We start from the raw sequence: 21,272 nt of genomic DNA, 5'->3' as shown, positions 1-21,272 counted from the left end.
TCCCCGGCTCTGGGGTGGGGAGGGCAGTCCTGCTACGGGTCGCTCGCTTTGGGGAGGGGGGCACAGGCACGTGTGAGGAGCCCCCCGCCCTGCAGTGGGGGGAGCCGGGCCGGGGGCGTTGACTTCAGGGGAAGCCCCCGCGGTTGGGGGGAAAGTGACATCACGAAAAGGGGGTCCCGGCGGAGTGCACTTGGTGGGGGGAGTATGTGGGGGGGCTCTGACGTTACACAGGGGAATTCCAGAAAGTGGGGGGCAGGGGTGATGTCACCAGGAGCCCCTCCCACGAGGCCGGGGCGGAGCCTCCGAGGCGGAACCGGGCGAGAGCGAAAGCGAAAGGGGCGGCGGGACACACGGTCCAAGACACGATCATGGCCAAGGCCTGCGCCCTGCGCCCCGCCGGGGGGGCCGCCAGGAAGGTGGGCCGTGACGTCACGGGGACCCCCACGAGGGGTGCATCTGAGGCCAGATGGGGCTTGGGGGCTCCCCGAAAAGTCCCCAGCCTGGGGGGGGGGTGACCTGGGGCCAGATAGAGGGGCATTACGCTTGGCGTGTGCCACCCCAGAGCCAGCTGCATTTCTGATCCTTCTCACCCTGCCCCCAGGTGGCTGCCTTCCAGGAAGCCCTCTTCAAGGAGGTAAGTACCCCCCAGCCACCCCCCCCCCTTATTGCCCCTCCAAATACCTGCCCCATGTGACTCCCTACCCCGGTTTTTCACCCCCAGGCTGAAGAGTTCCTGGCCACGTTCCTACCCCAGAAAATCCTGCAGCTGGACAAGCTCCTGAAGGTATGAAATTGCCACCCCCTCTCCTCTGGGGGTGTTGTTATACCACCTGTCCTCACTAAATTTGCCCCACTCAACTCCCCGCCCAGGACAAGGCTCTGAACGTGCAGGATCTCTCCAGCCTCCGAGCCCCGCTGGAGATCCCCATCCCTGACCCGCCCCCCAAGGATGAGGAGGTGAGTGGGAGGGTGCTCATTCCCCCACTTGGGATGAGGGGGGCGGCAGAGGGTCTGATCGCTGCTTTCTGCAGGCCAGCACCATGGAGACCGACAAGGAAGAGAAGAAAGAAGGTGAGTGTTGTGGGTGGGGTTGGGGGGTGCTTTGGGGTTTACCCCCCCTGACTTCTCTGTATCTCACTCAGCCCCCAAGTGTGGGTTCCTGAAGGGCAATGAAGCCATTGTGGCCCTGCTGGACCGGGTCAAGCCTGAGGTGCTGACACTCAAGGAGAAGTGCATCCTGGTGAGAGAACCCCCCAGCCCCCTGCAGGGCTGTGAGCTTCCCCACAGTAGTGCCCTTACTACCTTGCTTCATCCTGCAGGTGGTCACTTGGATCCAGTACCTGATCCCCAAAATCGAGGATGGCAATGATTTTGGGGTGGCTGTGCAGGTAAGGAGGTGCCCACCCCCCAACTTCCTGCATCCCAGATACCTGGGGACCCCTAATCCAGCTATTCCTGGATTCCCAGAGGCCTCCAGCCCAGGTGCCCCCACCCCGTGCCTCCCCGGACTCCCACATGCCCTGAACCTCCAAAACCCCTGGGGGTCCCTAGCCCAATCATTCCTGCCCCACCCCACCCCACTCCACCCCCGTCTCCCTCTGCCCCCAGGAGAAGGTGCTGGAACGAGTGACAGCTGTGAAAACCAAGGTCGAGGGCTTCCAGACAGCCATTTCCAAGTGAGTCAGGCTGGGGCATGCTGGGTAGTGCCCCCCACCCCATGACACCATGAGTTACATGTGCTCTGCCCTGTGGTAATGTCTGTTCCCCCAGCCCAAGGTTGTGGGGAGCAGGCTTCCTGCCCCAGGGCATTATGGGTAAGGAGCTGGGAGCACCTGGTTGGCCTTGGTGGGGGCTATACCTTTTCCCTACTTCAGCTTCCCTGCCCCAAGGCATTGTGGGTAGCAGCACCACATGGGTGCCCATGGCCACAAGGCATTCTGGGTAATGGTCCCAGGTTGGTGTCAGCACCCCACAGCATTGTGGATAGCTGCTCCTTATGGGTGCCCATGCCCTCAAAGCATTGTGGGTACTGGTTCTGAGCACGGCATTATGGGTATGACCCCTGAGCGCTCTCTCTCCTTGCCCCCCCCAGGTACTTCTCTGAACGTGGAGATGCTGTGGCCAAGGCCTCCAAGGAGACCCACGTGGTGAGTGATTCAGCCCCCCGGGGCTGCAAGCTTCCTCCCGCAGTTCCTTCCGTCAGTCACCTCAGTGCATTGGATGCTGCAGACTTCCCTTGAACAGTGCCCTCCCCCAGCAGCAGTGGCAGGCACCCCAGTGCTGCAAGCTTCCCCCAGGAGTGCATCCCAGTCTAACCAGTGCCCTCTCCCCAGATGGATTACCGAACCCTGGTCCATGAGCGTGACGAGGCAGCCTACAGAGACATCCGAACCATGTTGCTGGACATTCGGGGCTTCTATGTGAGTTGCGGAGAGGGGGGTAGGGGGCTCTATTTTCTCTCTCCCCCTCACCTCACCCCCTGCTCTGTCCCCACCAGGCCGAGCTCTACCACATCCTGTCGGAGAACCTGGAGAAGCTGACGAACCCCAAAGGGGAGGAGAAGCCGTCCATGTATTGATGATGCAGCGCGGCCACAGCTGCCCCCATACCTGCCCCACGGTGGGTGGGAGAGGGAAGGGGCACAAGGTGGCATTTACAGGCAATGCAAATAAATGGTTTTCTCAGACATGGCCTGGTGTGTGCATCCCTGTCCTGAGCTGTCATGGGGGAGATGACACCCCTTGTGTGTCATGGGGCATGGGGGCCTGTTGGCATGTGCCTCAGTATTGTGGGTAGGACCTCTCAGATGGAGGGCAGCACATCCGCCTTCCTTGTTGCCCTCTGTGCCCCAAGACATTGTGGGTAACGCCCCTGAGGTGCCCTCCCCCCATGGCTGGCTATTGCCTGTGACCTCAGGGCTCAGGTGCCTGCATCCCAGGGCACTGTCGGTAATGAGCACTCGTTGGCATCTGCCACAGGACACTGTGGGTATGGTGGGGGGCCTGTTAGTATCTACTGCAGTGCACTGTGGGTAATGGAGACCTAGTAACATCTGCTCCAGGGCACAGTGGGTAATGGGATGTTATGAAAAACCTGATGCTATTCAGTCTTTTGAGAGACAAGACTACATCCCATTTATGATAAGGGTTTTGCCTGCTCAGACACAGAATTCAGTGATGGTTCCACTTCCCTTATTGACTACCATTTTTGTACCCCCAGACAAGATACAACCACATTTCCCAATGCTCCTCCATTCCCTCTGCCTGTAAAGCTTTACGACAACCCAAGTCACACAGAGGCAAGAAACGTCTAACAACCCAACCTTGTACTGATTATACCCCAAAGCACAAGAATAAGCACTTGTTTCTATATCTGTTTTGCTACTGGCAACAGCACAATACAAATTCTCACCTCTAGTGGCCAGGTGAGATGCAGGAGGGAGGAGAAAGTTGGCTTGCACGCTGGCAGCAGCCCTAAAGACTCCCCCTGTTCACACTCAATATGTGGGTTATTTAAATAAATATTCTGATCAGTGTTATTCAAATGTCTTTGTTTCACTGAAACTTTGGGAATGGAACCAGTTTTCCTGTGGGCTCAGAAGAGGCCAATTTGCTAGTGAAAATTTCAATCCAGGGAGAGGGAACTTCTCTCTTTCCCTCACCATCTGGGAATGCTCCTTGCCACGTTCTGCTGCTTTTACTTTGCTGACAAGGCCAGTTCTAACATTAATTCATGCTGGAACAGGCTTTGTGGCCTGCTCTAGCCACACTTCTACAGGTGTGCCCAGGGGTAGAGGTCGCTAGCCCTCCCGGGTCCCTTGAAACAGCACTATACCTAAACTCCCGGCGGCCTCAGGTGAAGTTTTAGTATCAGGCCCCAATAACGATAACGGTAATGATAAAGAGATATAATAATAATATAGAAATTATGATAATAATAAGAACAATTACTATTTTTGGGCCCCCTTTCTGTCCAGGCCCCAGGCAGCTGCCCAGTTCGCCCATGCCTGTGTCCAGCCCTGCCTTGAAAACAGCCAAACCTAGCAACAAGTTAACAACAAAAATGCACAATTATTGCACGAGATTTCTACCTATGTGCAACTCACTTGCTATCAAAGGCAAAACATCAATCATTCCTTCTAGGTACTGTTGCACGCTTTTCCAAAAAGCAGTTATTTGTTCTGGACCTAATCTAATATTCATGGCTTGATAAACAGATTCTTGTTCTATTTGCCCAGGTGACTGCTTGTTATTTAAATGCAAGCTTATTATTGATGTTGTGACTCAGGCTTTTGCTCAGTCCACAGTCAGCAGTAGCTGGTGTGCTCTGTCAGGTCCAATCCATATGCTACACTTACAGTATTGCCAACTCATGATTTTTGGCACTGTTCTTAAAGTCTATGCTTTGGGAATGTGAAAAACTTAGCTCTTCCATATAAAAGAAAGCTGTTTTTCACATTGCTGAAGCATACACTTTAAGAACAGTGCCAAAAGTCATGAGAGTTGGCAACATTGCACTTATGACGTGATTAACCACTTAATCTTGTCTTGTCACCCAACCGTATGTGCGCAGAATCCTAGAGGAGTGGGGCTGGAAGGGACCTCCAGCGGTCAGCTAGTCTAACCCCCTGCCTGAGGTAGGATCATCCCTATGCAAACCATCCCATACACTCATAATTAAGCAATTAATAACATGATACAAGGAGGAATAGCCAATGCAGGGCACTAAGGGTACCTATCCGCCATCCCCACTCAGGCGCAGAGCATTAACCCCCCACAACTGAGGGCCCCGCAGGGCAGGCTGGGGAAGGCCAGCGGGTGGCGCTAAGCCCGGAGAGAGGCCGCTTCTCTCCCGCACTGGCCGCTCTAGGCGCCCCCTCGCTGCTCCTGCGAGAAGCCGCGCGGGGAGGCGCTGGCGCGGGCTGGCAGCCACTCAGCGTGCCGGCCGTGTGGCAGGAGGCGGGAGCAGAGCCGTGCCAGCCAATGGCGAGTGGCGGCGAGGCTGGGCGCTGGCGGGCGGGCAGGCGGCCGGCGGGGCGATGGCGGAGGTGGAGCTGTCGGGCCGCGCCTACGCCAAGATGGCGCTACACGCGGCGCGGCACCCGGCAGCGGCTGTCAGCGGGCTGCTGCTGGGCCGCCCCGCGCCGCCACCCGCGCGCTGTCTCTGCTTGGCCGACTGCGTGCCGCTCTTCCGCGCCGCGCCTGTGCTCCGCCCCATGCTGGACGTGGCGCTGCACCAGGTGCGGACGGGGCGGGGCCCTCTGGGCTAGGGGTAGGGTCAGGGGCCACAGGGACAGGGAGGGGGCGGGGAAAGCGGCAATGACGGCAGGGGGAGGGGCCACAGGGAGAGTGACAGGGAAAGGGCGGGGCAAGAGGCAGAGTTGTCAGGGGGCGGGGCCACGCGGTGTGTGTGGGAGGGGCCTAATGCGGGGCAAGGGGCGCTGTGCCCACAGTGGGGGTGAAGGTGCCGGGGGTCCCTGTGGCCCCATCCTCTCTGGCAGGGGACTGGTGCCTCCTGAGTCCTGGGGGGCACAGTCTGTGGGTGGACCTGGGGCGAGCCAAAAGCCCCATATCCACCCCTATACTTTTCTGCCGCAGCTTAGTGCCCCCCCTGCTCAACACGCCACCACCCTGCGGGGCAATAAAACTGCCAGGTCTTGAGCGGTACCAAGTCAGGGGCCACTCTTGTGTGGGGCGTGTGCCCTCCGTCCTCCCCCTACCTGTCGCCTGTGCCCGCAGGTGGAGGCATGGGGGGCAACGCAGGGCCTGCTCCTGGCCGGGTACTACCAGGCGGGCGCGGGGCTGGACGAGCTGAGGTGAGTCAGGGGTCCTCGGGTGCAAGAAAGGGGGGGGAAGGTCAGGGGTCCCGCTGACCCCTGTGTGCCCCCCACAGCCCCCCGCCCCTGGCGCAGCGCGTGGCAGGGCGCCTGGCCGAGCTGTGTGAAGGTGCCGTGCTCATCATGGTGAGACTGGGGGTGGGGGGAGTGAGGTGAGGGGTGGGAGCCTGGGGACTGGGATCACTGGTTCGGTGGTGGTGGAGGCTGGGGTCAGGGGTCGGGAGTGGGGGGAAGTGCTAGAATCATGGTTGGGGGCAGTGGGATTGGGTGCTGGGGGCTGGGATCAGGTGTGGGAGGGATCCTGGGGGGTGGGGGCTGGGGTGCAGCGGAGGCCGGGACTGAGTGCTGTGGGTGTGGGGTGCTGGGGGTGGGATCACAGGTTCAGGGGTGCTGTGGGGTGCTCCCCCCCTTCTCTGACACTCTTCCTCCCCCCCAGCTGAATAACCGGAAGTTCACCATGAGCCCCCGTGTGCCCCCCATCCTGGTGCTGGAGCAACGGGACCGGCAGTGGGTCCCCAAGGACAAGAACTTGTGAGTGAAGACACCCGCACCCCTAGCCCCCCTCTTCTGTAGGCTCCCCCATTGCCCTCTCACGAGACATGACCCAGGCGTCCAGGCAGCTCGCTTGTCAAGGGAGGAGGGACCCAGGCATCATGGCTCTGTCCCCTCCCCCACTGGTGTTTGCAGGAGGAACCCAAGCATTCAGGGCTAACTCTCCACCCCCACCCCCCCAGGGTCATGTGGCAGGACTGGGAGTCCTCCCGCCGGGTCTGCCAAACCCTGCTGGAGGCCAAAGCTTATACCCAACTGGTTGACTTTGATGCCCACCTTGACGACATCCGGAGGGACTGGACCAATCAGCAGCTCAACGCTGAAATCGCCCAGCTGATGTCAGTGGCCAATGGCAGTGCCTGAGGTCTTCCATTGGAGGATATGGTGGGTGTGGCCAATGGGCTGCAGTCAGGTTGCAGCTCCGAGCTGCAGAGCCTTCCCATGCCTGACTTGGCAGCCAGTCAGATGTCCAGGATAGTCAGTACTGACCTAACCCCAGGCCAGACCCTCATTGCCCCCAGATATTAAAAAGCACAAAATGCCCCCAGAACAAGCAGAAAAGCAGGAATATTTAACCTCTGTGATGTAGAAAATATGAGTAATAAAAGTCCGTTTATTAAAACAGGAATTTTAACCCAAAAGCAGATCCGTTACTTTTTAATTCAGAACAAATTGAAAAACTTGTTCAGAGAAAGGTCTTTTAATTTGAGGTATTTTTGGTTTATTTTAGAATCTCTCTTGTTCCATAGAAAGACACTTATTTTGCATTTTTCTTCTTTCCTTCCTCACTCCACCATAATCCTCATTTTTTAAAGAGCTCAAAATGCCAAATACTGAAACGTGACAATCTGAAGAGTTTAAATGCGCCTTGTAAAGTGCTTTTTTTTGTGGGGGGGAAATAAGGATTTGATGTTTACATTTCCCTATTTTTTGTGTATACCTTGAGTTTTATTGAATATTAAATATGTTAATATATATTATTACATTAAATATATTATTTCTTCCTTTTTCAACACAACTATGTAACCATGTCAAAAACTATAAACTTGTGTGTGTGTGTGTGTATACATACGTAATACACTTCCTTCAATAGATTATTCTGATTTTTTATCTTATACTTTTGTTGCACAAATGCTTTTCTATTGAGTTTTGCAATCAAAACTCCTCATTTACTTAAAGAATTGGCCACAAAGTTACAGAAATGAGAAGCCAGAAATTTAACAAAGCAACTTGGAAACTGAGGGTTTTGTTTGTTTGTTTTGGCCGAGAAAAAGCATTTTTGTTTTGTTTAAAAAAAAAAGAAAAGATTTTTGGTCTCTATGAAAAATATGGTTTCTTTACTCAGTTATTTAAGAGTGATGTTGTAGTTGCAGTAGTCCAGGAATTATGCAAGAGAAAAGAATTTCTTAGTATGATATCTTTCATCCAGCCACCTGTGTATTTGGAATAAAAGTAGAGCCTTCTTTCCCGTTGACAGACCTCGGCTATTTAATTTCTTTTTACTTTTTTTTTTTTTGTAATCAGCTTTTGTATTTATACATCTTAATATTATTAAATTTACATGGCTGACATTTTAAATACAAGTATAAGTTACTTCAGTAAAATAAAATGTAATTTAATTTATTTGAGGTCCATTTAAACAACATTTAATGTATCAATAATATGTTGATTGCAAAAATCAAAGAAATAGTAAAAAAAAGTAGCAGAGGTTTCTCAATGGGAAATGTGACTGTAACTTTACCCCATTAAAAGTTAAATTAGCTTGTTTGTTTGTTTTTAATATATCTAAAGAAAGCTAGCAACATTTGTAGTTTTCTGTTACAAACTTTATAAAAAACCCAAATTATTAACCATCCTTAAAAAAACAAAAAACAGAAAACCTTGAAGTATTTAAAATTCCAAACTTTTTCTAATCCAGATCTTAATTTGAGCTTAATTTTAGTAGCTTTTTTCATAGTTTTGTTCTGTTTTATGTAAAGCCTCTTCGGGTAAGCTACAGCTTTTTTCTCTGCTGCTTAAATCCGGTTTAAATACTTCTTGAAGCTAAACTTAGTAATGTATTATTTATTAATAAATGTATAGATTCACTGAATTAATGTGGTGAAGGTATTGAATCTCTTAGTTTAGCAGCTGTATTGAATTCATTCATGTTATACATTGAATTTATATACATGGAGAATCCTTAAATTTAGTATACGAAATGTTATATGTAACTAGGTCTACAAGTAGTGCATCTATAATTAATCTATTACGTGTAGAAAATATTTTAGTAAATTATCAAATAATGTTAACTGTGTAGTTAAGTAATGAATCTATAGCTTTAACTTAATAGATTTACAAATTTTACACATTAATTTAGTGAATCTGTAAGTAGTTTGAATATATTTTTTTTAAATGTCTTTATTTATTGAATTATATAAGTATACATTTTACAAATGTGTTACTTTATGGAAATTAATAAAATCTTGGGTTAAAAATCCTCAATGTGTGTTTAAAAAGTTGAAAGAACAGTTTCCCAAAGCCATTTTGCTTTAAGAGCAGCATAGTTAGTTTTTCTACCCTAATAAGCCCCCGTACCTTCCAGAAAGTAGAGAAAAGCTAAATATCTCTTGCAAAAACTGAATTCTGAATTTACCAAAGTGGAGGAAGTTCAACCCAATACCAATGAAGGCTTTTTAAATTATAATGTCTTTTTAAGGGGGGTGGGTCCAATTTTATTGTAATCTTTTCTTTTTTTTTTGCCAGTTTATGATCTGAGCCTACTGCAACAATATTGCTATTTAAAAAAAGAAAGAAAGAAAGAGAGCAAGGAAATTTTAAAATCAGTATTTATTGAAAGATTTTTTTGGTGGAGGAAATACCGATTTGCCCAGTTTGTTAAAAAGTGGCATTTTTACCCATCCTGGCTATTGGTTGTTCTGGGAACTCTCTGGGCTCATGATAGGGAGAATCCAATCTCTTTTAATGGGCCTGAATAGGCCGGGAAGGCAAACCAGGAAGTCCTGCCTTTGCAGCTTCTGACTTCTGTTTGGCAAGTGAAGGGGGCGGGGCCTTAGTAGATCATGCCCTTGGTTTCACCTCGTGGCTTCTTGATCTTCTCAAAGTTCTTGAGGACGATGTCATAGAGGACAGCCTGGGTAGAGAGGCAGAGATGGGGGGGCCCCCAGGTCAATCTGGGGGAGCCCCTCAGTCCCAGCACCCCTGTCCCCAGGTGCCCCCAACTCACATAGAGGTTGCGAATCTCCATCACCATCAGTCGCAGCTCTGCAAACTCTGCCTCATCCAGCTCGTGAACCAGCTGTCGGTAATCACCCTACGGAGGGGGAAGAAGGCACAAGTGAAAGTGGGGGGTGCTACCAGGGAGGGAATCTGGGTGTCTGGATGCCTGGTTAACAAATTGGGGCCTTCCTGGAGGATCCCAGAGGTCCAGCTATCCTCCCTGATACCTCCAGGGGCCAGGGGGTGCTAGTTGCTGGGGAACCCAGGCATCTAGGCAGCTGAGATCAGGTCATATACTCACCACATGGGGGTTTTTGGCTGCTTTGGCCACGGCATCACCTCGCTCAGAAAAATACCTGGAGAGAGGGGCAGAGAGTACCAGGAGATCAGATCTGCACCCCAAATCCAGAGGGAGGAGGGGAATGGAGAAGGCGCTGGGAGACCCTGGGATGCCCTCCCCCCGCCTCTTTCCTGCTTTCCCCAAAATTGCATCCAACCCACTGCAAACCCAGCTGGGAACTTGCAAGGGGCATGGGACAAAGAGCAGAGATTTGAACTGCAAAAAAATACTGTACTCTCTCTTATATAACACCTCCTCCTCATATAAGGTGTTCTCTTTTGAGAAGACCCCAAGAAGGAATAAAAGGTCTTACTTTTATAGGGTCATTTAGATGATCCCTGAGGTCCCTTCCAACCCTAATTTTCTATGATTCTATGAAAATACATGCAAGCCTGGGGTCCTGAGATAGAGGAGGGACCACGTGATATGGGAGCTAGAAGGGAGCAATAGCAATTCCCCCCACCCCCATCCCAGCCACATTTTTAGAGCCACAGGGAGGACTTTTCCTTGCATTTATTGGGCACCTTAATTTTTCCTCAGCTGTTTTGGTGGGAGGGGGAGTGGTGCAGATTATACACAAAAAATAGTCACATTCAATTTCCCTACAGTGCTTTGAGAATTGCAGGGATGTTTCCTGTGGAAACCAAAAAGCCCAGCATCCAACATTTGTTGCACTGAGAGTTTGCAATGCAACTACTTGTTTCCCTAGCTGGTTTTAGTGTGGAAATGGTGAGGAGGTTGGATGATCACCTGTCTGGGGTCTTGTGAACCCAGCATTCATTCCTGCCTGTGGCAGGGGGTCAGGCTAGATGATTTGTTCAGGTCCCTCCTGACCCTAGGTACTATGAAACTATGAGTTTGTGGCCATTGTTTCTAGTTTTCCCCCAGGGCGCCCTGGTGAACAGTTATTCACCGAGCCCCTGATATACACCTCTGATATGGTGGTAAGCCACAATCAGGTCCCCACTCAGCCTTCTTTTTTTTAGGCTGGAGAGTCCGAGATCCCTCAGCCTCTCCTCATATGGCTTGCCAAGCAAGTCCCTGATCATGTGGGTGGAGGAAGGGAAGGTGAAAGAGGGGAGAGAGGTGGAAGAGGAGTGGAGGGTGCCTCTGAGCAGGAAGGGGAAGGGAGAGGGGATTTTCACCTGCTTTAAGGACTTCAAAAAGCCCTCAGAAGCTCCCAAGGCTCCATCCCTCCGCCATGCTATGGACAGGGTAGGCTAGGAGCAGGGCTGCAGCCAGCCCATGGCTTCCCCTCCCCTGGCCCACAGTCAGCACCATCCACATGTTGCATTTAACATGCCACATTACATTTAATGTGCTCTCCCTTGGGACATCTTGGATCTGCCCTCTTTCGGTGCTAACTGACCTCACCTTCTGGCTAAGGGCAGGAGCTGGGCCCCTCAGCTAATGTGCCTTTGTTGCCAGCAGCAGATTGGATTTTCCTCCCCCCATACAAACATTTCAAGGGTAGCAGTGTAAGGCCTTGCAAACAGAGCTCAAGCCAAGGCCAGCAATAATTCCGTATGCTCAGCAGAAGTGTGTTCTGTGGCCACACGGGGCTCTTCCAAGAGCAAACCCCCTTTGTCCTCTCACAAGGAGAAGGACTTTGGATTCAAACAGCTGAGACTGTCCCGTCAGCAGACTTGTTCTTTCCCCGGGGCAAAGATCTTAAGTCTACTTCAGGGCAAGCAGGTGCTGGCACAGAAACCTCCACACCAGCCCATATAAGAAGGCTGCTGGTAGATGTTTCTTTCATGGTGCAATGGGGTTGGAGGGCACTCCCTTGTCCCCCCGTTTCACCTCTGGCTGTGCCACACAGACATGGCAAGGGGTGCCATTGTTGGATCAGGGGTTAAAGTCCCTGGCTTACCCTCATCCAGGTTCCCGCCATGCTCACGATCAGCTGTCAGCCACCATCCACACATCATATTTAACACACCATAGCAACATGTCAGAAAACCATCTTACATCATACATGTACCATTTTTCTGGCTCACTCCCCCATTTCATGACACCTTAAATTGGACACTTGTGTGGCACCCTTGCAACGCGCAGAGACGGGATGCCTGCAAATAAATAATCCCACCCTATTTCTAATTCATCCACTGCAAGAAGCAGTGAGGTGCAAGGCTGATGGATATCAGTCTACTGCAGGGAACAGAATAAGCCAGTGCAAATATTGGCCCATTTCAATGCTACATATCTATATATCTCTAGCTCCATAGCTCCATCTAGCTCTAGCTCTATATCTCTAGCTCCGTGCTTTTCAACCTGTGATCCGCAGACCCCTGGGGTTCCACAGACTATGTCTGAGGGGTCTGAGAAAAATGACTATGATCAATCAAAAGTATGTGAACATTCACACTTACAAATCAAAGGGATTCACACCTTCATTCAAAATTTTTTGAGGTTGAAAACCATTGATCTAGCTCTACAGATCCAGCTAGCTCTGCCTCTACTTCTACAGCTTTAGCTCTATTTCTCCATACAGTTTCAGCTACTTCTAGCTCTATCTTTCCCTATAGCTATCTCCAGATCTATAAACTCCAGCTCCTTTGGTTAGTCCAGCACAGGGGTCAGCAACATTTTTGGAAAGTGCCAAAAACACCCGCAACCTCGACTTGTAAGGTGTCAGCATGCCAGGGGCAGACAGAAGAGGAGGCACGAGGGGCCTCCAGCCCCCACCCCTTCCCCACTGTGCATCCCAAGGTACAGAATGCCTTTGCATGCCATGCTCTGGCACCCATGCTGGGGGTTGCCTATCCCTGGCATACCTGCCTTCCACTTTAGTCTGAACAGGTATCCGTTGCAGTGGCCTGACACTCTGAATGCAAGTCAATCTGATGCTGTTACCATCAGCGGGCCTTTTTTTGGGTGCAATCAATCCATTTCAAATGACGCCTCAGCGCAAACAGATACTGCTCTGTTTCCATGTCACAACGTGAATCTGGGAAAAGCTTCCATGCAAAGAAACATTCCCATGGCAAAGAAATAGGCCTCTCATAATCAGAAGTTTGCCTTGCAAACAAAATAATCTGCAGACAGGCATAAGGCCAACACCTATCTATAGCCCTGAGTGGAAAACTGCAGTCCAAACAGCAACCTAGGGCAGTGGGAAGGGGATCAGAGTAGAAAGAACGGGGATTGTGAACAGAAATTGGTGCAGTCCTATTGCAACTGGCAGAGATTTTTCAGTGCAAAAATATATACCTACTAGCCAACTGCCCGTCAAGAATGACAGAGGAGTGGGGTGCAGGCGAGGACAGAGGCCTAGGCCTGTGCCTGGCCCTCTCCGCCCCCATTTTCAGGGCCAGGCACGCTCCCCCTTCCCACCCCACTCTGCCGTGGGGCTGGGCCTGCTTCTCCGCCTAGCCTGTATCCGCCTGCCTCCCATCCCCCTGAATAACATAGGGGGACACAGGCAGAAAGCCACCACCCAGCACCCCGTGCCGCAGCCACATCCAGGGAGCAGGGGGTAAGGCCAGCACTGCTGACCTCATCCCTGGCTCTGTCCACTCCGTTGCCACTGCCTCCTGGGAGCAGGGCAGGGGGGGGAGCTGTGCTGGGCTCGCCCCCCTGCTCCTTCTCTTCTGTCATCGTCGCCCGCCCTCCTGTCATGGCAGTGTCCAGGCCTGCTCTTCCCCCATGCCCCAGCAGGCCCAGGCCCATTCCCCACCTCCCTCATGCTGCCGCTGCAGGTCCAAACCTATTCCCCACCCCTTTGTGCCACCGGCCTCTGCCTCCTCCACGCAGCTGGCCTCAGCCCCCTACCCCATCCCCTCTTTCCCTGCTGTCAAGGCAGCACGGTGATGCCACCACCTGCAGGCCAAGCATTCTTGGAGCACTCTGATTGGCTGCCAAGACAGCCAATCAGAGTGCGAATGAAGCGTTAGGGACAGACAGACAGACTAAGGCTTTTATGATATTAGGATACCCGTGGGCGGGGCTGGAACGTTGAAGACTGGCACAGATTCCATGCTACGTCGTACGTGATGTGACATCCAACCCCCTGCCCAAAGCAGGATCATCCCTATCCAAACCATCTCATACACTCCATCATCTAAACTCTTCGTAAAACTACCATCAACCCTGACACAACACCAGATCTTACACCCGAACCTGTCCCAGGGAAAGCAGGGAGACCTCAGCAGCCAATGTCCTGCTGCTGTAAAATTCATTAATATCCACTCAAGAGATTCGCAGGTAGAGACCATGACACCTGCTACAAAGGAAGGCGACCTGCCCCCTCCTCTCCCCACCACCACCCGCCAAGCCTGTTCCAGTCTAAAGAGACCATCATCACTACTGTTTCTTAAGAGCAGAACTTTCCCATGCAAACATGAGCCTATTCCAAGACAAACACGAAGTGCCACATGCTGGGATATGGAACACAAGCACACCGGCTCTGCTGTGATCAGCAAAGGAATTCGGAGAAAGTTGCAAGGCCCAGAAATATCAGCCAAGTGCCAAGCCCACAAACAGCATCAATAATAACGGTACTAGTGATAGTGATGATATTGCTGTTATTGTGGCTGCTGTTGTTACTCATAATAAAATCTATAATTTATAGATTATATATCTATATTCCATAATCTTTTCTGAGGCAAATACAAACTGCAACAAACTGGGATTTGGAGCAAAAACAAATGCGACTCTTGCAATGAGGAAGAGGTTTCGCGGCAATTAAATCCACAGACAGTTGCAAGGCCCACAAATATCAGACCGGCGCTGAGCAAACAAACAGCTAATCACCATCACCACTGAATTGTAATAACGATATTATAATTATAATGATTATACATTAACATTATAGTTATACTATAGTAACTATACTCTAGCTAAATGTGAATAATGGCATATTATATCTATATTATAATACTAATAATATAATGCTACCTCTTATGATATCACAATAACTACATTATAATTGTATGTATCATTTAATAACAATGCCACGGTTATGTTATGTTATAACAACCATATAATAATTATGACTATATTAGCATTATTATTATATTGTTGTGTTTGTACACTACATTTGACCATTTTGTTACACATGCTCGTGCTCGCTTATGTACTTTGTGAGATGTTATCATAATGTAACTATCTTATAATAATTAAATATTTATGCTATTGTTATATTCTAACAGCTATGTGATAAATATAGTTAAGTATTATTATACAATATAAAAGCTATAATGATAATAGTAATAATATAGTAATAGCTTGTATTATAACAACTCTATTATAATTAGTGTTTGGTAATATATTATAATACCATATATTATTATCACAACTATATTCTAGTGATGATTATTACTTAATCATAATCATGGTGATGCTGAGGACTGTAATAATGCTCTTCTTGGGGTGGTGTTATTAATCACACCAGTCACAAATAGCATGTATTTTCCGTGCACAGCTGTGCCTCATTCAAGACAAACATGACTGGCAGTGATCCAGGGTTTGCAAGCAGCAAAACAAAAATTCAGTGCAAGGTGGCCCAATTTGCAGCTGACGAGATTATTCATAGTGGTAAAGACCAAGGTGGACCATGAGCAACTACGGAAGGAGCTGGCACGACTGAGCAAATGGGGAACTAAATGGTGGATGAAATTCAATGTAGATAAGCGATGCACATGGACAAAAATACCCCAAACTCTCCCTACACACTCTGATGGGCTCTGCCTTAGCTGTTACCACCCAGGAAAGATCTGGGAGTCACCGTGGACAGTTTGCCAAACAACTCTGTACTCAGCAGCTGTCAACGAGGCAAACGTTAGGGGTGATTAAAAAGAGAATCATCAACGAAACAGAAAGTACCTCAATGCCCCCTTAGAAATCTACGGTGCGTCCACACCTGCTATACTGTGCCCAGGTCTGGTCCCCAGGCCTCAGAGAGGATACGGAAGGACTGAAGAAGGTCCAGAGAAGGGCAATGGGGACGATCAGTGGTAGGGACAGGTTCCATATGAGAACAGACTAACGAGGCCAGGCCATTTTAGTTTAGCAAAGAGATGCTCAATAAGGACAGGAGCAGTTTACCGTATACTAAATGGTGAAGAGAAAGTCACGAAGAGTTTTATTCTAATGCACCAGAAAGAAAGCGTCCAGAAAACCCGCTCATGCAAACAGTCGTGCCATTGCAGTGCAAGGAAGGGCAAAAACCACGATGTGTACAAATGCCCCTAGGACTGCCTGTCTCTCACTAGGCAAGAACTGGGGGGTCACAACATGAAACTAGCAGGCAGTGAGTTTAAAACAAACACTAGGACATTCTTTTTTACCCAGTGCGGAATGAAAGAACGGAACAGGCTGCCACAGGATATGAGGGAAGCTGATGTTTTAGCCTGATTTGCAAAGGGATGGGACACATTCCTGGAGGAAAGGGGCATCGGTAGCTATTGAGCATAAGAGTGAGGGGCACAGCCTCTGAATCACAACATCCTAGGCTTTAAATGCTGTGAGTGAGAGAAGTAAATCGGGGGAAAAAATGCTGGTTGGATCCAGCTTGCTCTCCGTGTAATACAGGAGACGGGGCAAGCTGGACCTATGGTCTGACCCAGCAATGGCAGTTCTTATGTTCCTATAATTACCACGCACATGTGGGTAGACTAAAATTTATTGCATGATTCACCAGTGAAGTGCATGATATGTGTAACATGTGGCAAGGGCTTCATGAAATGCAACCGCTGCCCCCCTCCACCAGAACAAGCTCTGAGGTTGCAAAAAGCCATGGGACTAAACAGTCCCCAACAGAGCATTTCTGGGGTGCACTGGGTTGGACGGATGCTGGGGCCCCATGGGCTGCTGAAGGGGGAGTGGGGTGTGCTAGGGTGGGGTTGTTTGGGGGGGACCCCAGTGCAGGCGCTTACTTGGAGATGTGGGTCTGGAATCCCTCCAGCTTGGTGCGAGATGCCGTCATGAGCTCAAAGACTTTCTCCTGGGAGGGGAGGGGAGACGGGGTGAGCAGCTGGGCTGGGGGGCAGTGGGGGGTGTAGGGGCAGTGGGAGGGCTCACCTGCACAGCGACCCCAAAATTATTGCCATCCTCAATTCGGGGCACCTGGAGTTGAACCCACACGGAGACCTGTGGGGAGAGGGGGTTGCATGGTCTTGGATGCCTGGGGGGAGGGTGGGGGGGTGTATCCCGGATACCTTGGTTGCATGGTTGCGTATCCATGTCCTGGATGCTAGAGTTCTGTATATGTGTGTGTGTGTGTGTGTGTGTGTGTGTGTGTGTACACATATCCCACTGCCATGTGGTTGCTGTGCAATTGTATAGCTCAGTGTGGTCTCCAGGGTAGACACAGCAGTAGTGCTATGTATAGTTATAGCATGGTTGCAGGGTTGTGTAGCTGCAGTAGTGTGTTCTTGTGTGCTGTTGCATAGCTGTGTAGTTGCAGTATTGTACAGTTGGGCCACACTCACTAACCCCAATTCCTGGGGGCATTGCAGTGGCAGTGCAGTTGTGTAGATGTGGGGTTGTGATGCTGTATGCGTAGTGTGTGGTTATGTAGCAGTGTGGTACTCACCAGCCTTAGGCCCTCTATGGCACCCTGCGGTGGTGTTGGTGTGTGTGGTGTTGTATAGGGGTGTGTAGTTGTGTAGCAGTGTGACATTTGCCAACCCCAGATCCTCCCTGGTGCCTTACAGAGGTGGTGTAACACTGTGGTGTGTATGTAGCTGTATGACTGCAGTGTTGTGTTCAGTTGTATAGCAATGTAGAGGTGCATAGCTGTGTGGTTGTGTAGCAGTGTGCAGCTGTGTTGTGTGACTGTCTAGTAGTGTTTAGCAATGTGGTTGTGGTGGTTTTTAGTGGTGTTGTGAATCACTCACCAGTCCTAGCTCCCCTCAGTGTGCTGCAGTAGTGGTGCACTTGTGGTATTGTGTAGCAGCTCATGGTTGTGGTGGGTAGCAGTGTGCAGCTGTATATAAGTGTGCAAGCATGTAGTGGTGCACGGTATTGTCTTGTTGCAGAGCAGTGTGCAGTTGTGTAGTGGTGTGTAGCATTGTGTGGTTCTGTAGCGGTGTGTAAAGTTGTGTAATAGCCTCCAGTTGTGGAATGGTGTGCAGTGTGCAGCTGTGTTGTGGTGTACAGTGTTGTGTGGCTGCTGTGTTGTGCACCACTCATCAGCCCCAGCTCCTCCCTAGAGTGCTGCATGACAGCATGGCATATGGCTATGGTGTTGTGCAGCAGTGTGAGGTCATGGTGTGCAGTGGAGCATGGCTGCGTAGTGGTGTAGCATAGCAGTGCGGTATTGTGTGGTCGCATAACTGTACAGTGTGACCTACCACTCCCAGCTCTTCCCTGGCGCCCTGCCCTGGGGTGCATAGCTCTATGGTTGTGTAGCAGTGTGCAGTTGTGTTGCATGATTGTGTAGTGGTGTTCAGCCATGTGGTGACATAGTTGCGGTGGTCTTTAGTGGCAGTGTGGTGTGACGTGCATACAGCCATATGATAATGGCGTATGGCTGTGTGGTCTCATGTGGTGGTGGAGTTGCATGTCCAGCCCCAGCCCCCCACCCCGGGCACAGCAGTGGCGGTGCAGGTTGCAGTTATGCGGTGCAAGGGTTTGCATCACTGCCGTGTCACTCACCAGCCCCAGCTCCTCCTTGGCACGCTGCAACCGGGGGGTGACGCGCTGCACCAGGCCCAGCACCACGGCGTTGCTGCTCACTGGGCCGCACGGAGGCCCTGCCGGCACTGGGGTTATACCTGCTCTGTGGCCTCCCAGCCCCTCCAACACCACCCTGAGACCCCCATGCCCCCCCAGTGCCCCCCCCACCCCCCCAGCACCCACCCTGGGGTCCCCGTGACCACCCGGCCCTCCCCACACCACCCAGTGCCTGACACCCCCCAGCCCCTGTGGACCCTCTATATGCCCCCAGCCCCATAATGCCCCAACCAGGCCCTCCCACCTTTCAACAACCACCAGCCCCTTCCGACCCACGCAATTCCTACCCCCAGCCCCCCACAGCCTTCCAACCCCCCATGACCCCTTCACATTTTCCACAACCCCCATCCCCCTGATGGCCCCCCACAGCCCCACCTTTGTCATCATCGTCCTTCTTGTCATCCCCCTTCTCCTTCTCCTTCTTCTCCTTCTGTGGGGGGGGGAGATAAGAGACCCTCTCAGACCCTTGGGTTCTCCCTGCAGCCGCCACACAGCCTGGACCCCCCACCCCAGATATCCCTGTGTGCTGGGCAACGCACACCTCCCCAGCTCCCCCCAGCCCTCACCTGGCGCTGGGCGTCCCGTTCGGGGTCGGGCAGGGGGATGTCCAGCTCAGCCCGCAGTGCTCCAGGGTCTACAAGGTTTAGCACGGGGTCCTGGTGTCGGGTGGAGAGATCAGTGGGTGCCCTGAACCCTGACTCCACAGAGACCCCTTGCCCGATCCCCCCAGCTCAGCTCCTCCCTCCCTCAACTCCCAGATACCCCCAGCACCCCCCATGCCCCTCCCAGCCCCCACTCCCTCCTGCCACCAGACACAAGCCCCAACTCTCTACAGACACCCCAACCCCCCTCCCTGACCCCCCACACCTCCCAGCCCCCACTCAATCCCCAACACCCCTTGGCTCCCCAAAGCCTTCTTTAGTGCCCCCACACCCCTCCCTCCAGCCCCAGTCTCTTCAGGTCCCCTACACCTTCCCCCTGACTGCAACCCCCTCAGCACACTCCACAATCCTCAGCCCCCTCAAATACCTCAGGCCCCCCCCCTCCACCCCCTCAATCCCAACCCATCTCTTGTTCCCCCCACCACCATCCCATGCCCTGGGCCCCCCAGCAGGACCTGGACCCTCCAAATCCTCCAGGCCTGCAGTCTCTCCCTATTCCCTTAGCACACCCACCCTGCCCAGATGCCCCCGAGCCCCCCATTTCTAGCCTCCCCCATGTCCTGCGCCCCCAATCCACCTTGAGGAGAGCGTCCAACTCTGCGATCTGCTCTGGGAACCGACTCCCCACCATCTGCTCAGTCTGGGGTGGGGGAACAGGACGGAGCACCTGAGAACAGCTCGCAGCCTTTGCCCCAGCCCACCCATCCCGAGGGCACTGCTGAGGGAAGCTCGCAGGCCTTCCCCCCCCCCTTCCCCGAGGGCACTGCTAGAGGAAGCTCACAACCCCTGCCCCCACCCCCCTAAGGACGCTGTTGGAGGAAGCCTGCAGTCCCTACTGCCCCCCCCCCGAGGGCACTGCTGAGGGAAGCTCGCAGGCCCTCACCCCCCTGCTCCCCGAGGGCATTGCTGGGGGAAGCTCACAGCCCCTGCCCCCCCCATCCCGAGGGCACTGCTGGGGGAAGCTCACAGCCTCTGCCCCTCCACCCTGTGGGCACTGCCAGAGGAAGCTCACAGCCCCTGCCCACCCCCCGCGTCCTGAGGATACCATTGGGGGAAGCTCACAGCCACTGCTGCCCCGCCACACCCTGAGGGCACTGCTGGGGGAAGCTCACATCCCCTGCCCCACCATCCCAAGGGCAGTGTTGGGAGAAGCTTGCAGCCCCTGCCCCTCCCCCAGCCCCAAGGGCACTGCTAGGGGAAGCTCGCAGCATCTCACCTCAGCACACAGCTGGCTGCGGAAGGCATCCACCTGGGTAGAGCACAATGGGGGGGGGTCACCAGGGCCCCCCCAAAACTCCCCCCAGCCCAGCCTGTGCTGCCTTCGCCAGCAACAGCCCCTCCATCTCCAGCGGGGGGTCTGGGGGGCTCCCAGCCACTTCCCTCCCACCCCATCCCCACCACACCGCTGGGGGCCCACAGGCCCAGCCAGGCCCCAAATACCCTGGCTAGGCCTCAGCTACTCCAGCCAGGCCTCAGCCCGGCTAGGCCCCTGCCCTCCCCACCCGCCCCCCCTCACCTGGGCCTGGCTGGCGGGGGGCAGGCGGAGGGCGGCCATGGCCGGGGGGCACCGGGGGGGTGTGGGGCCAGTCCAGGCACAGGCGCGTGGTACCGCAGCAGTGAGCGTGACAAGTGAAATCGAAAGCAGCAGGCCGGGGATTTCCGGTCTTGGACGGCAGCCAAAGGCTGCAAACTTCCTTCAGCAGTGCCCTCAGGATGGGGTGGGGGGAGAGGGGGGGACTGTGAGCTTCCCCCAGCAGTGCTGGCAGTGGTGGTGGGGGAGGAGGGGTGGCAGGACTGCAAACTTTCCCCACCAGTGCCCTCAGGGTGGGGCGAGACAAGGGCTGTGAGCTTTCCCCAGCAGTGACCTCAGTGGGGGTGGGGGTTTCAGACTGGTCTCTGATGCCTGGGTTTTCTGCCTCTCCCCCTCCCAGAGCCCTGGGCCCCCTCTCCCATTGGTTCCCCCCCACCAGAAGCCCCTCCACTT

The 21,272-nt window shown here is 52.5% G+C and overlaps 3 protein-coding genes across 4 annotated transcripts; 2 read left to right on the top strand and 1 right to left on the bottom strand.

The window, feature by feature from the left end:
- Positions 1-304: 304 nt before the first annotated feature.
- PSME2 (proteasome activator subunit 2) lies at positions 305-2,686 on the top strand. The gene is made up of 11 exons (XM_006259726.4): positions 305-416; positions 602-634; positions 722-784; positions 871-957; positions 1,032-1,071; positions 1,143-1,240; positions 1,320-1,388; positions 1,609-1,676; positions 2,093-2,147; positions 2,334-2,420; positions 2,498-2,686. Exons 1-11 carry the CDS (start codon positions 369-371, stop codon positions 2,576-2,578), a joined length of 729 nt encoding a protein of 242 aa, XP_006259788.1. The 5' UTR covers positions 305-368; the 3' UTR covers positions 2,579-2,686.
- Positions 2,687-4,945: 2,259 nt separating this feature from the next.
- Positions 4,946-8,867, top strand: EMC9 (ER membrane protein complex subunit 9). 2 transcript variants are annotated; one of them, XM_006259727.4, is made up of 5 exons: positions 5,010-5,239; positions 5,739-5,815; positions 5,893-5,962; positions 6,273-6,367; positions 6,571-8,867. In XM_006259727.4, exons 1-5 carry the CDS (start codon positions 5,039-5,041, stop codon positions 6,749-6,751), a joined length of 624 nt encoding a protein of 207 aa, XP_006259789.1. In that variant the 5' UTR covers positions 5,010-5,038; the 3' UTR covers positions 6,752-8,867. The 2 variants fall into 2 exon arrangements, with proteins under 2 accessions (XP_059586445.1, XP_006259789.1); XM_059730462.1 differs by lacking the exon at positions 5,739-5,815 and having other exon boundaries at positions 4,946-5,239.
- Positions 8,868-9,198: 331 nt separating this feature from the next.
- PSME1 (proteasome activator subunit 1) lies at positions 9,199-20,940 on the bottom strand. Its single transcript, XM_059730461.1, has 11 exons — positions 20,805-20,940; positions 20,505-20,537; positions 19,866-19,928; positions 19,193-19,282; positions 19,002-19,056; positions 18,549-18,646; positions 16,971-17,039; positions 16,826-16,893; positions 9,909-9,963; positions 9,615-9,701; positions 9,199-9,521 (listed from the first exon to the last, which is right to left on the bottom strand). The coding sequence occupies exons 1-11, from the start codon at positions 20,841-20,843 to the stop codon at positions 9,441-9,443; spliced, it is 738 nt and encodes a 245-aa protein (XP_059586444.1). The 5' UTR covers positions 20,844-20,940; the 3' UTR covers positions 9,199-9,440.
- Positions 20,941-21,272: the final 332 nt, after the last annotated feature.

Source organism: Alligator mississippiensis, chromosome 7 (genome assembly GCF_030867095.1).
Source record: "Alligator mississippiensis isolate rAllMis1 chromosome 7, rAllMis1, whole genome shotgun sequence".
In the NCBI taxonomy this organism is placed as follows: Eukaryota; Metazoa; Chordata; order Crocodylia; family Alligatoridae; genus Alligator; species Alligator mississippiensis.
This window is presented reverse-complemented; position numbering and strand designations above follow the sequence as displayed.